The sequence below is a fragment of the Aquarana catesbeiana genome, linkage group LG04 (assembly GCF_042186555.1).
Source record: "Aquarana catesbeiana isolate 2022-GZ linkage group LG04, ASM4218655v1, whole genome shotgun sequence".
Taxonomy (NCBI): domain Eukaryota; kingdom Metazoa; phylum Chordata; class Amphibia; order Anura; family Ranidae; genus Aquarana; species Aquarana catesbeiana.
Window position 1 is genome coordinate 419,411,495 of NC_133327.1, and position 17,042 is coordinate 419,428,536.

The following is a 17,042-nucleotide window of genomic DNA, read 5'->3' on the forward strand; positions in this document are numbered from 1 at the left end:
AATATTACATGTTTGTTTTAGTTTAAATACACTTTAAGGTCAGAACTCCAGCAGAAGGGGGGGTCCTTCTACTGAGGAAGAGAAGTGTTGGGCAGCTTAAATTTATACAGCCAGCAGAAGCATCTGGCTAAAAAGTAGGTTAAATGCGTCTGCCTCTTATATTCCGATAGTAGGGGTCTTCATCGTGGTCTTAAAAAAACAGGGACACACAGGATGTAATCTGTTTTTTTTTTTGTTGGTGGGGTCCTCTTATTTTAATTCCCTGCTAAAGAATATATGCCAGTCGAGCCAAGGCTGATGGTCTATGCATCTATTATAAGATGGCAGGATTCTTCTTTTATTTTACAAAAAAGAAAGTGAAGCGGGAGTGAGCGCATTTCTTCTGTGGTTTTACAATAGCTACATTGGAGGCAGGGCCAAGAACGTATAATGTGAGACCATACTGCTGGACTCTCAGACATATAAGTGGCTAGTAGGTGCACAATAAGAATCAGAATTCCCACCAAAAACAAGATAAAGATTATTAGCCCATAAAAAGCTAAAAAAAATTTAACAAAGCAGCTGTTGTTATATATTCACTTTCTATCCACAGCTCTTCCTCTACAGTACTTCTTTTCTGCCACTAGATGCCCCACAGTCTCATGTACATCATTCTTTCACCCAACTCTGCTGAGCTCAGACTGTCCTAGATCTGCCCAAGCCCGTGACTGGACAGTGAAAGCAGACGCAGTGATCAGCTCATCCCTCACTCCCTTGCCTTCTCTGCCTCTGGGCATGATCTTTGTCATCCACCTACAGGCTCTTTCTGCTGCTTTTTCCACTCACATTTCAGGAGCAGGGATCAGGGACTGCAAGGAGCTGATATTTAGGCTGAATTCACAAGGGTGTATAGCAAAGTGCATCCAGTCACGATCACTGCAGGTGACTGCTGGCTGTGCAAACAGGTATGAACAGCTGTGGCTGCAAACAGCCTGTTACTGCAGTGTATGGGCTCGGTGGCAGCTGCTATATGCACATAGCTGTCAATCCTGGCAGCAGTAATCAGTAGATTCCTGCCACTGGGATTCACACCGTGGCTAAACCCCCTTGTGAATGTAGCGTGACATACACTGCATGCATTGAAAAAAATAATTTATTGATGTATTATATTTGCCTAGAGCTTAGCTTTAAACCTTAACATATTTCTATAACTAAAGTGGAGAACCCCGTTTCATTCTTTGTAACCTACAAGCTAATGTAACTGAATGCAGACGTAGTACCCATTTTTGCATATAAAGTATATAAAAGGATTTTTGTCTTACCTGAAAAATCCTTCTCTTGCGGTACATCAAAGGACACAGACCAATAGGTTATGCAGCTGCCTTCAGGTGACTAGAGACTGGCAAAGCAAAAGCTGTAAGGACAGCCCTGCCTAATCTCTCCCACTCCCAGCAAGGCTACAGTTTAGCAGCAAGAAATTACAAGAATGGATTGACAAAAAGAGAGGAGGGGACAGTGTCCCGTGATGTACTCCATAAAGGGGATTTTATGGGTAAGAAATATCCTATTTTTTTGATTATACATCCTAGGACACAGGCTGGGTAAATCAATCATCAATACAAAGTCCCAAACTAACCCAACAGGCCCAAGCAAGGCAACTAAAAAGAAAAAGTCAGGCAAGGCCCAAGAGGTCATAGGGTCATCTTCTGTTCAAAGCTTGCGTCCATTGATCGTCATGGATGTCCACCTGGTAAAAGTTAAACATGCAAACTGAGGACCAGGCGGTAGCCTTGCAGATCTGATAAACCAAAGCCTGATGGTGAAAATCCAGGAAGCAGCAACACTCCTAGAGGAGTGTTCCTTGACCATAAAGGTCTTAGGCCTGAATGAGGAGTCCCTGAGTTCATTGAGCAAAAGTGGAGCAAGGAGCTAGCTGATCCTTGCGAGACCCTCAGGAATGACAGAGTCAGACTGACGAAAAGAGGCTGTAGCTGACAGGTAAACTTGAACTACGTACACCGCATACAAACAATGAAAATAAATTTCCTTAAAATGCTCAGATGCAGGACATATGGTAAAGGTGGCAGACAGAAACAACCTTGAGAGAGAAAGAGGCCCTAGGTCTCACAGCAACCTTTATCTTCTGCAATAACAAAAAAGGTTCTTTAAAGAGGTTGTAAACCTCCAAAAGAAAAAAAAAAAACCCCGCAAGACAAAAGCATAATGAGCTAGTATCGCATACTAGCTTATTATGAAATACTTACCATAGAACGATGCCCTGCAGTGCCACCTGCACTCCCACGGCCGACATCTTTGCTGGAGTAACTTCTTGGTTTGCGGGCTCTGGCGCTGTGATTGGCCAGAGCCGCGATGGCGTCACTCCCCCGCATGCGCACGGGTGCCGCCGATCACGACACGGGCCCAGCCATTCCTTCAGTACACATGCGCCGATGACATTGGCGGCAGAGTATATAGTAAATGTCTCCTAAAGGGTGCAAGTTTAGGATATATTTACAGTACCTACAGGTAAGCCTTACGATAGGCTTACCTGTAGGTACAATTAAAGAGGAAGACTTTACTTACTCGTTAAAAAGGACCAGGCCACAATCTCAGAGACTTGGCTCGCAGAGTTGACTACGACAAGGAAGGCAATCTACTCAGTAAAGAAATCCATAAGAGGTTCAAAGGGTTGTCTTCGAAGAACCAACAGAACTAAACTGAAATCCTACAGTGTTGACTTGAACATACAGGATAAACAGTGTGTGTGTGCAACACCCAATACAATAGCCCTCACTAAAGGAGTGAAAAGCAAGCAGCTTCTGGAAAAGAAATAAGGCCGAATTTTGACCCTGGATCGAGAGCCCTCAAGGCCAAACGTTTATCTAAACCCAACTGGAGAAAAAACAGGATTCGCCCCATGGAGTAGTTCTTGGGACGGCGTCAAGTGAAGTATGCCTTCCAAGTGTGATGATAGAGCTTGCAAGAGTCAATTTCCCAGCTTTTAGCAGCATGGGAATAACCGCATCTGAAATGCCCCATTCCCCCAGGGCCTGGGACTTAACAGCCAAGCTGTCAAAGCCAGCGATTGAGAAGCAGGGTGGAAGGCCGTTCCTTGGAACATAAAGGTCTTGACAACCAGAAAGGGCCCACACCTAGTCTCCCAGGTAAAACCGCATCTTCTCCATAGGAGATAAAGTCCCTGGACCGGGCCACATCCAGGACTAGGCTTAGGTATTCCAGGTGATAAATCTGATCCAACATGAGCTTCTGGTGGTTTGGATCCATCCAAATCTCTACAGAGTCTGCATCATACGTTAAACATTGGCTGACAGAAATTGCGCTGACTGTTCCCTCAGTAAGAGGTTGTCCAGATATCCAATGATGAGAATTCCCTGGGAGTAAATCCAGAACAGGGGCCACCACCACCTTGGTGAACATCCGAGGTGCAGTAGGGAGACCAAAGAAGAGCAACAAACTGGTAATGTTGCACTCACACCACAAAACACAGGTAGCAGCGATGTGCCAGAAAGATGGGAACATCCCTGATGTCCTTAGAGAGCAGAAAATCTCCCTTGTGTAGAGAAGCATACGGAAGTTTTGCACTTGCAGGTATCTCCCTGGGAGATTGTCCCATTCTGGATTTGAAACGTTCATTTTTGCCCTGGGGTGGAAAATATGTTGAAATATAAACCTTGGAATTGTTTTGGCTCCGAGACAGGGGTGATGATCCTTTGAAGGAGGAGTTTCTATAAAGCAACAAGATTGATGAACGATTGGCAAGTTTGACAGTATCTTGTGTCCAACTCTCTTAACTGAAAACTGCACTGTCCTCTCCTAGGACGAGGAGCTCAACGAGGGGCAGAGTAAGGTCAGGAAGAGACTCTGGAGGAGACATCTAGGGGGCTTCCTTATGGCCCCTGCTGTCAGAGGCCTCTTTTAGCCAGATAGCTTTCCCAAAAACTCAGACACAGCTGCAGCAAATTCCTCACTAGACAAATAGGACGAGGAAGGGACACCTGAAGGAGCAGAGGACACCGAGGCCAACCAAACCATGTCAGAATCCCTAAAAGGTGTGATGCAGAACCCCTTAGGACACCTAGCTGAAGAAGAGCCAGCAGATCCCAGAGCCACAGCTGCCCTGAATTTTTGATCCACCATGTGTGTGAGGAGAATCTCCTCTGGGATGCTCACAACAGATGTGGCAGCAGGGGACAGTGCCTTGTGTGCTCAATCACCCTCAGTAGGGGTCTCAATGCATCCAGAGATCACTTTGCCAGTTCTGTGCATAGTTGCTGGGAATGGAGAGTAATTGCCTGATGTGTGGGAAGCCAGTCAAAATAGTATGCACATGCGCAGAACTGGTGCCAAATCCAAACGAATAACTGTACTGAGCTGCTTTCCACTTTTGGTTGCAACCCAAAAGAGCTACAGCCAGTGCTCTGCAATACCTCAAATAGGCTTTGAGTACAGCAGCCTACTGGTCACCAAAGCAGGGCATAAGTCAAACTTACCTGAATCCAGTTTCACAGACCACCACATGAACGGTGGTAAACTTAAAGGGGACAAGCCTGGTGTAAATCTTTGCTCTTTGGGGTTCACCCCATAAGCGAGGCTTCAGGGACAGCTCTTCACTGGCTGATGGACCTTGGACCTGTAAAGCACCCAGTGGCTAACTCAACACGATGCACTGTGTGCCAAGGTGAGCACCAGATGCAGTATCCAATGCTTGAAGCAATTATTAGAGGCTGGCCAGGAATTCTTCCGGCGGGGGGGCTGATACTTTCCCCCAACAGACTACAGAGGAGTTAACTGATCCATAAAGCTCCTATGGGGTGGCAAAATAGGAATGTAGCAGCTTGAGACTTGCCAGAAGAAATCCATTGAGAAAATATGCAGAAAGTGGAACAAGTTTAGAAGGAGAGAAGACGTCCATCACCTTAGGATACTAGAGACAACTAAAGGCATGCTGGGATTCGGAGGGATAAAGTAGGGATGTCCTTACAGCTTTTACTATGCTAGTGTCAAATCACCTCAAGGTAGCTGCTACACCCATTAAATACAAAAAGCCAGCACCCATCAGTGGGTTTCTACAATCTTCATTATTAAATCACAGGTTAAAAATACCCACACCTCCTTTGGCTGAAACACGTTAGCATTATCCTGTGGTGTTTGTATCCAGCAATTTAATGAAGGAGATTGTACAAGCCCATAGATGGGTGCCGGCTTTTGCATTTATTGGTTGGAAAGGTTTGCAGGAGCCTCAGCCAAAGTACCTTTATATGCACACTGATATCAGATCCACGTGATAGAGCATGGTAAGTTTCCATTCTTGGAGAAGCTACACCCTGTGGTGAATGAATTATCAGCCTGTGTCCTCTGAGGTATTATCAAGAAATACATTTTTTGTATTGCTGAATCGCTTCAATGTTGCCACTGTCTTATTTAAAGCGGATTTGATGTACAGCATGAAATTATGCTATGCTCTATATTTTTCCCGGATACACAGCCACATTTGATAATAATTAGCTTGGATTTGTTACATGCTTTTATCAAAAAAGCTTAGTTTGTACTGGACTGTAAATCCTGACAAAGCAACAAACTAAATAATGTGTTGCAACATGACAAATAAATCACTGTGTACAAAGGGATATATGATTTACTTTAGGAAAGGCAGAATCGCACAATACAAAATACATTAAAATACACATTTCACTTTACAATCAGCATGCACAACATTTATTGCACTCAGATATGAAGCACAATGATCGTAATGGGCACTGTCACAAAGAGAAATGCATGGATGAATATGGGAAACGTGTATAAAATTTCAAGGACAAGTCATATTGACAAAACTGTAGTTGTCCTTGGCCCTGGTGATTGTAAATGCAGTTTCAACTGGGATAATGTATGTACTGGAAAATAGTTGTAACCCAGCAATAACCTTTATTAATGGGTCACCTATTCTTAACCTCAACCTAAAACTCAAAAACAAAACCTTAGCTGCTGTAAAATGTTTTTGATACATTTAATTTAGATACAGGAGCTTTCAAGCAGAACAGGATGGAATAAACGGGCGCAAAATTTTCCAATGCACCTGTTCAGTAACTGCACTGAAACAGACTGCTGTCATTTTTTTGTTCTTCCTAAAATGGCAACCAACTGAGACTATATGGCTGCACATCAAAATTAACTGTCAAATACCTCATTTCGATGTGCATAAATGGTGACTATTACATGTGTATTCATGAATGCCAATTACAAGGTCTATCCTTTGAAGGAGATACCAAATGTGAGCTAAACGTTTGTAGAAATGTTTTATGCAGTAAGTTCAAATTATGTTAAAATGATCTGTAATTAACGAAACACTAAAGTTACATATTAGTTAGATTAGTTATGGGTTGCTGATAACGTAAAGGAACTTTTTCATATATGCTCCATAATGGCGGATACAATGAAGTTCACCACTACACCATTTTGTTTATAACACTGTACCTCTGTCTGGAGAATTAAGTAATGTTGCGGAAGAGGTGGAGAGTCGCTTGTTAATAACTGGATCAACATGTTTCGAAAGGTTCACTGTTGAAACTGACCTCCTGTCTGGATCTAAAACAAATGGAAATATTGCTAATTGGCAGCACTTCGATAGGTATTCCAGTAAGGCCAAACTAGGTATGTGAGTACTGTTTCTAAACCTTCTCTGTAAAAGATCTGAATAGAGCACTCCAGTCAGACTAGCCGTTAAAATACCATCAGCAGGGAGGATGGCAAACATACTAAAGTTGGGTTACTACATAGAAAATTGTTGTATGGTACCAATTTGATCTAACAACTGTTTAGTTCACTATGCCCCCACATCAATTAATTCATTTTCATACAATACACAATTTATATTCTCAATTAGAAAGACTGGAAAAAAAGGATAAAACACAAAGTGTGGCATATGTAAATAAGCCTGGGAAACCTGTCAACCAGCATGTTTGCAAATCTTTTTTTGCCTGGTCAGCTTTTACTATTGACCAGTGACTTTGTCTATCAAAGTGATGGGCCAACAGTGGAGTTGCAAGAGGGGCTCTCGAATTGGGTAGGGGGTTAACATTTTCATACCAGAGTACCCTGGTATTCAGGTCACTAAGGTGCTCTACAAGAAAGCAGACAATGCATGCAGGCACCTCCAGGATCCTACTAAATGTACTTTACCTGGCAGCCAAGTGGTTGTCTTTAAATGCTTTTCTTTTTTACCTCCAAATGAACCAATAAGAATTGTAACCAAACAGCTCAATTTTCACCGAACCTCAGATACTCTTTCCAAAAAGGTATTGTCTAAGTATTGTGGTGCTTACTTTAGAGATGCATAGAATAGAATATTGAAATCACAGTTCATTTCCTATTGGCGAACTTGGCTTTTTTGTAATAAATGCCAAATATTTTTGTGCATGTAACAATGTACACTAAAATTGTGCACCACCATTCCTGTAACAGCTAAAATTCTTGCAGTTTCTCTGCAGTGATGAGTTTCTTGGTCTTACAAAACTTGCCCTTACTTCAACAGCCTCCTTATAAGAAAGATTTTAGGGAAGAAGTATATAAGTAGTTTTTGAGGATGCTTTCATACTCATCCTTTCTGATGAATCATCAGACATTTCCCCAGTAGGTGGCCATGTCAGCTGCCTCACATCTGTCATCCCTTGGATTAAAAATCAAAGGAGCCAGGTAGAAAAAAAACTGAACAGCGGCTATATTCAATCAGGCTGTCCGCTTGTAGTTCTCAATGAACTACCATGGTGCTGTTGAGCACTGTGGTAGTTCATTGATTCTTCCTGTCAGGGTGTACCTGCCTGCCCGTATGATGAGCATACAGTTTACACTGACAGTCTGCAGGAGTCCTGCATGGCCTTAACAATCTGCAGATCGATGGTGCAATGCTTTCCAGGCTCCTTAAAAAAAAAAAAAAAAAAAGAAAAAAAAGTAAATGCACATTTTTCTTACTTGCAAAAAAAAAGTGCATTTATTGTGTTTTTTTAAAAAGGTTACCTTATCCAGTTTAAAGGATAAGTTCACCTTTCATAGCATGTTACACTCATATTCAGGGTGTAACATGTTCTAAATGAACCGGCCCCCATGCCCCACCTCCCGATCTCTGCTGTGACAGAAGACAAGGGATCTTCTCCCCTTGTCTGCTGCCAAAATTCAAAAAAGACACGGCCGGGTGGGCTGTGAATGGAAAACTACAGGTTCTGGCAGCCTTTGAAGCTGTCGGCTTGAAGTTTTCAATGGACTACCATGGTGCTGTGAGCGCTGTAGAAGTTCATTGAGTCTTCCAGTCAGAATGTATCTGACAGATCTGCAAGAGATCTGCAGATCGCTGGTACAATCCTTTACAGGCTCCCAAAACAAAAAATAATAAGTGCATTTTATCTGCAAAAAGATGTGCATTTATATTTTTTTGTCAAAAGGTGAACTTATCCTTTAAGCTCTAAACTCTTTTCTTGGATTAAAGCCGATTAAGTTCTGATACATAGTAACATCATCACACAATTACTTATCAATTGTTTGTATATGCCACGCTTCATGTTTAATTCTTTTTGCCAAACTGTTAATTCAATAAGCGGTAACTATACAATAAATTGCAGAAAGAGTCTGTTCCTTACAGTTTACTTTTTTGTTCTGGAAAATCAACATGGTATATATCGTAATTTGACTAGTAGTGGCCAAACTTTAATTTTTTGTTTCAGTATTTTAGCTTAGTCTGCACACATGAAGGCTCCTACTGACCCAGAGAAGAGCTGTAGATATGGGACAAACAACTTTCTATCAAAGCTCCATTCCAGGGTGACTAAAACAACCACAATGACAACACAATGCAGAAAAGACAACACACAATGCAGAAGAGAAAGACTACATCACATTTAATGCAAACTTTTACAGTAACAAAAACTTTTGCAGTTTTTGTGTAATATCCTGCACAATTATACTGCATAAGGCAACTGCTATTCCAATATACACTACCAAATACGAAATACCTTTCACAGACCAACCATACGGACTGTTGCCACAGGTTTGAACTATACACTGTATAAAACTTGTTTAACCCCTTTGAAATCAATACTACTAAAATGCTTTGAGCGGTTATAAAACAGATTCTATTTCACAAAATCACAAAAGCAGAGGTAAGGAAAGAAGGGTCACAAAACAGTGGTGTAAGTACCACCTCTTCTAACAAAACTCTTGGCTTGGAAATGGAGAGCCATTTCAGATAAATCGATATTGGTGAAAGATGAGTCAACAAAGTAACCTAGAAACAGAACATGCAGAAATTAAAGAAATCAAATCAAAGAAGAAAAAATTTAAAATAAAAGGTTTGTAATTGAAGATGAGATGGAAAGAGCAATGAATTTACAGTACCAGCTGAGCACTTGTTGCAGTTCTCATAAGTTTAACATTTACATACTAACAATAAGAAATGTACACTAAAGGAACATGAAAAATCAGATTTCTGTCAAAACTGTTGCTAACTTAAAGTGTTAGTAAACCCACAACAGTAAAATCAGTCTGTATATGCAGCATAGCATGTTTGTTATACTCACTGTGGAACTTAAGGGGTTAATGCTCTACATTGTGTAAAAAGGCTGTTTTATCCAGTATGCATAGATCCTCCCCCTCCTACACTGTCTATCTGGGGAAGGCCAGCTAACACAGGCAGAGTAGCTGACCTGCACATGCCCGGTTGTGTCTTTTAGGCTGGAGAGAACAGTTACTTGTCCTCAGAGCTAGCCAGGTCACATGATATTGACATCACACATGTGGGCGTGTATAAAGGCTGCAGTGGAAATCTCCTTCCTGAACTCTCAGCACATAACCGTGGTATACAGATCATCCAAAAAGGTATATAGTGGCAGTATTTTAATGTAAAAAGAAGATTTATAAGCTGTGGGCACTGTGGGGGGAGGGGGCGGATGAACTATTTTCATATTGCTGGGTTTAGTAACACTTTAAGTTAGCACTGTGCAGGTAAAACAGATTACACTTGCTCTATTGTGAAGTATACCATTAGCTTTAAGATTTTATCTGTATAGCTCTAATACCATGGCATTACCCCCAGTTATCACCATTTAATGCAAATGGCATTGCAACAATTTAGCAATCTTAGGGCTTATGCACACTGCAGCTCAAAGGAGCTCAAAGAAGCGGCTCCTACAGGCTTTGAGCTCTTATTTTTTTCTGCCTAGAAACTCTTCTCCACGTTAGCCAATGTGTCTATGCACACTTTGCTTTTTCAGGCATATGCTCTTACAGGCAGAAAAAACCCCCCACCAAACTCGCGTTTTTGAGAGGAGCTAGTGCCCCAAAAAGCTCAAAAGCTTTTTAGTTTTGTTTATACAGTGGTTAAGAAAACACTATATAGGAGGGTTTGTGAAAAAAAAAAAAACGCTTATGCTCAAAAAAGCTCAAAGGAGCTTAAAGAAGCTCAATAAAAACATGCAAAAGAGTACAAAAAACACAAGCTTCTTTAAGCTGAAATAAAAGCTCAAATGCCTATAAAAGCAGCTTTTTTTGAGCTGCAGTGTGCACGAGCCCTTAATTACAGGGCTGTACTATACTATATAAAGTATGAGGGATAATTTAATCAACAGCATGACAAAAAGGTTGATACAGTTTCCAGCTAATTTTACCAAGCATACAAAACACCCACAGTGACACTCTTTTAAATATCCAGAGAGAAGAGTGCAAAGCACTGTAACATGCAGTAACTATAATCAGCAACATCTTTCATGTTTCCAGCTGCCAAATCCAATAAAAAGCAGATTGATAGCTATGGACAAGGTTCTAGCAGTCTGGCTTTATTCAGTTTTACCTGAGCTACTTATATTTTGGTTGCTTTGCAGAGAGCCTCCCCAAGACCATCTGTTGTTCTTCTGTCTTGGCTTCTGACTCCTTTGTATTGTACGCCTCACTACGGCTTCATGGCGTTCCTTCAAAAGAAAACACAGCAAAGCTAGCTGACAGCCTGAAGAAAAGTGGTCACCAGTAGAAGTTTAAAGACACACATTTGTACAAGTCTTTTTATTGGAAACAGAGTAATGAGCACAAAAGGATGTTCGAGATGTGACAATAATAGGATTTTTGTACTCACTTTAATATCCTTTTCTTGGAATGCATTGAGAGACACAGGACATCATATACGTTGGGGTTATACTGTTGCCTAAGGGAGGACTGGACACTGGCAAACAGAAAAATCTGTAGGCCAGGATAACCCCTCTTACTACCACAGCATGCCTCAGTTTGTAGCAAGCAGTACCAAAAGTATGACTGTAAACACAGAGGGGTGGGACCTGTAACCTTCAATGGATTACAAGAAAAGGATTTGACGGTGAGTACAAAAAGGAATTTTGACTTTGCTGTAAATCCTATATATTAGGGTAGAGTACAGGACACAGGCAACTCATTCATACACCATGGGTTATAGGCTTGTACCTTTAGGTGATTAGACACTGGCAAGGTTTTGAAGACACCCCATTATAGTGTAAACAAGAACAGTTAGGGGGGGTGTCCTGTGTACTGTACTTCAAGATATGGAATTCAGACATATGTCAAAATTCCTATTATGCTAATCCCACAGTACAAGACACAGGACTCTTATTCATACAACATGGGACATCCCGAAGCAATGAATACAAAGGATGGGCAACTACTTGGTAAACGGAAATATGCCAACAGGCCCAAAAACCAACTAGGGTCAAGGACCCAAGTTCAGAGTGCTGTTGCAAGAACCTTGCTGTCAAAAGCTGCATGCACATAAGATAGGACACCACCACAACCTTGCAAAGCTTTGAGAAAGTATGAACAGAAGACTAGGTGGCAACCTTACACAGTTGGGCAACAGAGGCTTAGTGCCTAAAAGCCCAGGATACTCCTATAGATCTGATGAAGTTCAGGGGAAGGTATTTGTTTAAAAGCATAACATATTGCAATTAGTTTCCTGATCCACCATGCCATGGTGGATTTTGAAGTAGGGTGTCCTTTGCAAGGTCCCAATGGAAGAACAAACAGGGAATCTATTTGTCTAAAGGAAGTAGTAGCTTTTAGGCACACTCTAATGTCCAGGTAAAGAAAATTATTTTGGATGCTTTGAAGCAGGGTACAAGGATGGCAGAACAATCTCCTCATTGTCATGGAATGCTGAAACCTCCTTTGGGAAGAAAGGATGGTCAGTTCAGATAAACATGACAAACATGATGGCGACCAAAAAGCCTACTTTGCTGGCAAGAATTTCCAAGGAAATATCTCTGATGGATTCAAATGGTGGCTTCTGCAGGGCAGACAGAAACAAATTAGGATTTCAGGAAATCACAGGATGATAAAGGTTTATAATAAAGGTTAATAAAGGTTTAAAGTGGTTGTAAAGGCAGAAGGTTTTTTTATCTTAATGCATTCTATGCATTAGGATAAAAAGCCTTCTGTGTGCAGCAGCCCCCCTCAGCCCCCCCCCCCATTATTACCTGAGCCCCATCTCTATCCAGCGATGTGCACAAATGCTCGTCCGTCTGGGCCTCTCCCTCCTGATTGGCTCTGGCTGCTGTCAATCAAATTTAGTTAGCCAATCAGGTTGAGAGGGGGTGGGGCTGAACTGTGGTTCCATGTCTGAATGGACACACAGAGCTGCAGCTCAGCTTTGGTGCCCCCATAGCAAGCTGCTTGCTGTAGGGGCACTCGAAAGGAGGGAGGGGCCAGGAGCACCGGCAAGGGAACCTGGAACTAGGATCCAGGCTGCTCTGTGCAAAAACATTTAACAGAGCAGGTAAGTATTACATGTTTATACAAAAAATTCAGTGTGCATCTCCAAGCATTACAATAACACAGTGTTTCTCAACTCCAGTCCTCAAGGTGCCCCAACAGGTCATGTTTTCAGGATTTTCCTCAGATGAAAACTGATCAAATCACCTGTGCAAAATAATGGAGAGCCTGAAAACATGACCTGTTGGGGTGCCTTGAGGACTGGAGTTGAGAAACACTGCAAAAACATTTCTGAATAATGTGAAAAAAAAAAGTCATAAAGTTCATAAAATACATATAGGAGTATGAATATAAAAATATTATAGTATTGTTTTAACACAGTCCAATAAGTGAATTCAATCTCCCAGTGAAGAGTCGTGCTGTATCTCCAAAACAAACCAACGTGTAAAGGTGCTTAACAAGTTGCCTTCACCACATATATTCACGCCCCTTACCGGACAATTTGGATCTCAAGTTATAGAGATCAATCACGCTTAAATAATATCCAACCAGTGGAATCAGGTCAGCCCGAAGATAAATCCAACCAAAGGGATGAGGATAAATTGGCTCACAGACAATGTGGATCACAGATTATAGAGATCAATCCCATTTAAATGGACATACAGCCAGTGGAATCAGGTTAGCTCGAAGAGAAATCCAACCACAAGGATGAGGATAAAATGACTCGACTTAGAAGATAAAACAAGAGCGATAACGATACAATCACAAGTTGCCCGTGTCCTGTACTGTATTATTAACAAATCCTACTTTTATTCTTGTCCAATAGGGGATACAGGAAGTCATAAATTACCAGGACATCCAAAAGCAGAAACCTCTCACCTGATAGGAGAGCAAAAACCAGGTAGTAAGTAAAATGACATAACACGGGGGAGAAACCCTAAATCAAATACCATAATGTGGAAACTGGTCTACCTGATCCGATCAGAAGGGTGGAACAAAAAAATAATTTCCCAATAGAGAAGTACTCACAGCCTTAAGCTTGCTCAAATAAAGGGTTGATTCCACACAGTCAGCATGAACAACAGGGAAGGGTACATGGGCATTTCCTATGCAAGAATTAGGCAGAGGATAGAAGGTACATTTTCTCCACAAAATTCACAAGGAAGAACACAGATTTAATAGAGCTCAAGTATCAGGTTCAGCTCCACCCTAACCGTAACAAGACATGCCTGGGGCAAGCTCTAAGGAAGAAGTTGCCTGAAAAAAAACCTGCCAATCCTGGATCCTTGCAGAGTCAAAGGACTAGAGATACTCATGACTCCCTACAGTCAACAATGTATTCATGAAGCAACAATCAGGAATCTTATCAGGACAGCAAAAAACATTTGCCTGGGTAAGCCAAAAGCAAGGACGACCTCCAGAAAGGCTTTCTTTTTGAGTCTGCAAAACCACATAGGAGGGAAGGCCAGGTGAATGGATCCCAGAGAGTCAGTAAAGCATTCAATACTTTAATGTCAAAAATTTCCTCTATCAGTAAACTATCTTGTTTAGCATGCAGATGGCCCAAGGTACCACCTCGGATACTCTCTATCTACAGCACTGGATCTGGAAAGCAACTTGGTGCATGGATCACTCTGCTGTGTCCAAAAACAACCTGTAAAAAAAAAAACAAAAAAAAAAAAAAACGATATCCCAAAAAATTGCACCTAAAGGAAGCAAAATGGAAAGGACTGAAAGGCAAGGTTCCATTCAAATCAGGATCCAAACTACTGCCATTGTCAAATCAAGAACTCCTGTTCCTCCTTGATGGTAATAGCACGCCAGTGAATTAACATGGTTCAACATTTTAACGTGTCCATATCGGAGACCTGACCAGGGAATAATCCTGCAATGGGGGAGGAAACACTCCTTCTGGAACTTTACGATGTAGCCCAGGAGAGAATGTTTCTCCTTGTCAAATGGTTTTTATTTGGTCATTAAGGACATTACAGATATTTTCAGAAAACATAATGATTGACAAACAGAAATGAAGCTCGTCAGTATTAGGTTAATAGACTTTCTAAACATATAATATGTAACCAAAAATGTAATATGAACGTTGGTAAAAGTTGTATAAGAATCTAGGCTAATACTAAAATACTTATTCAAGTCAGCTGAAAATAGGATAAATAAGCTGAGGAAGAAAGTCTTAGTTTGAGGGATCTGGAGCTTCAATATAATAATAAGAAGAGATGGGAGGATAGAAATCCATAAAAGAAGAGAAGGAAGGAGCAGAAAAGAGAAGAGAAGGAAGGAGCAGAAAAGAGAAGAGAAGGAAGGGGAGTCCATCAGGTCGATCCAAACGCCATCACGAAGCATAACAAGTCCATTCATACATCATCTACCATGGCAGGAGAACCTTATCATCGAAATTTGATGGTAAATGGAATTGTACCCATGGGTGCCATAATTTTTCGAACTTGGGGATCAGGTCCCTTTCTATAGCTGACATTTTAGCATGAATCATTGAGTTATGCATCCTATTCTTTGTCTCGGCTACCACCAAAGAAGGAGATTTCCACGCCTTTGCAATCGTTTGCTTCGCAGCCGTAAGGAGCTGAACGAAAAGTTTGAATTGAGTGTGTGTCAAGCAATCTGGCTTCAAATTGAGTAAAGCAATAGTTAGGTCAGGAGGTATTTTTATCTCAAACATTTTGGAGGCTAAATCAAAGATTTCCTCCCAGAAGATCCGAACTTTTGGACAAGTCCACCAAATATGTAAATGATCACCCAACTCCGAACAGCCACGAAAACAAAGAGCAGAACAGGTAGGAACATATTTAGCCACTCTGGATGGAACAAGGTACCATCGGGTCAGTACTTTATAATTGGCCTCCAATGCTATAATGTTAGGGGAAGATGATTTAGTCACCTGCCATCTTAGACCAGTCTGCCGTGGTAAGAGAGTATCCAATATCCTCCTCCCATTTTTGGGCATAAGATGGTTTATCTGTGTTTGGGTGTATTAGAAGTTGGGAATATAAGAGAGAGATCAAACCTCTGGTATGGGGATCATCTTTACATATTTTTTCAAGAATCGAAAATTGGGTCAAAGGAGTGCCTATGTTAGTATTAGGTGTGAAGAAATTTTTAATTTGGAGGTACCGAAACAATTCTGATAGCGGTATATTGTAGATCTCGCAGAGAGTTGGGAATGGAAGTGACAAAATTGTGTAGTTTTTTGACATCTAAAGATCTCCAGGTTTTGAATGATGAGGGAACGACCCAGGCTGGATAAAAAGCAGGGTTTTTAAGGAAAGAGAGGAGAGGATTGTGTGGAGATTGTAAACAATGTTTAAATTTAAGCCTATCCCATAAGGTAATAAAGTGTTTGGTGATGGGGTTGGATATAACACGACGGTCTTTGGGTTGAAGCCAGAGTAGATTTGAAATCAATAAAGGATCACAATCAGCTGCTTCAATTGATACCCAAATTGGGATTTCATTTGTTGCATGATATTTAGAAAGACTAGCGATATGTGCCGCTTTATAGTAAGTTGCGAAATTGGGGAAGCCTAGACCTCCATTAGTTTTAGGGAGATATAATGTTGGTAATGGAACACGTGGTTTGGAGGGGCCCCAAACAAATGTTGTGGCCCTTTTCTGTAATATTCTTAGGTAATAAGCCGGTATTGAGATAGGTAGGACTCTAAACAAATACAATAATTTGGGTAAAATCGTCATTTTTATCACATTGATTCTTCCCAGCCATGATAATGGAAGGTGTGACCATTGCTTCAACAGGTTTGTCACATTGCTCAACATTGGTGTATAATTAGCTGAAAAGAGATCTGAAGTAGAGGCTGTAAGGTAGATCCCTAAATATGGAATAGATTTATCAGCCCAGGTGAAAGGGAGTGCAATTTTTGTTGACTCCAATTCCATATGTGAAAGAGAGATATTTAATACCAAACATTTCTTAGGATTTATTATGAGGCCTGAGAAGGTAGAAAACCTGTTGAGAATGGGCAGGAGATTAGGGCCCGAGACTTGTGAAGAGGTTAGAAATAATAATACGTCATCAGCAAACAAGCACAACTTGTGTTGGTAGCCTCCTAATTCTATACCGGTTATAGTTGGGTCTGTTCTGATGAATTGAGCAAGCGGTTCTATCAAAAGAGTAAATAGAAGAGGGGAAAGTGGGCATCCGTGACGAGTACCTCTTTCTATGTTGAAGGAGTCAGATTTGTACCCCGCATATTTTATGTGTGCTAAAGGTTTATCAAAAAGTGCCACAATCCATCTAGTAAATTGAGGACCAAAGCCCCATTTCTGCAGAGAATATTGTAGGT

The 17,042-nt window shown here is 41.2% G+C and overlaps 1 protein-coding gene across 5 annotated transcripts in view; it reads right to left on the bottom strand.

The window, feature by feature from the left end:
* The window catches only part of MAP7 (microtubule associated protein 7), a 296,620-nt gene that overhangs the window by 79,038 nt on the left and 200,540 nt on the right, over positions 1–17,042 (bottom strand). For 4 of the 5 annotated variants that reach the window (XM_073627341.1, XM_073627340.1, XM_073627338.1 and 1 more), the window contains exons 5-6: positions 10,832–10,949; positions 6,472–6,582 (exon numbers count right to left, since the gene is read on the bottom strand). In XM_073627341.1, coding sequence (XP_073483442.1) covers positions 6,472–6,582; positions 10,832–10,949 — 229 coding nt within the window. The remainder of the gene's footprint in view (positions 1–6,471; positions 6,583–10,831; positions 10,950–17,042) is intronic. The other variant, XM_073627342.1, reaches the window with a different exon arrangement.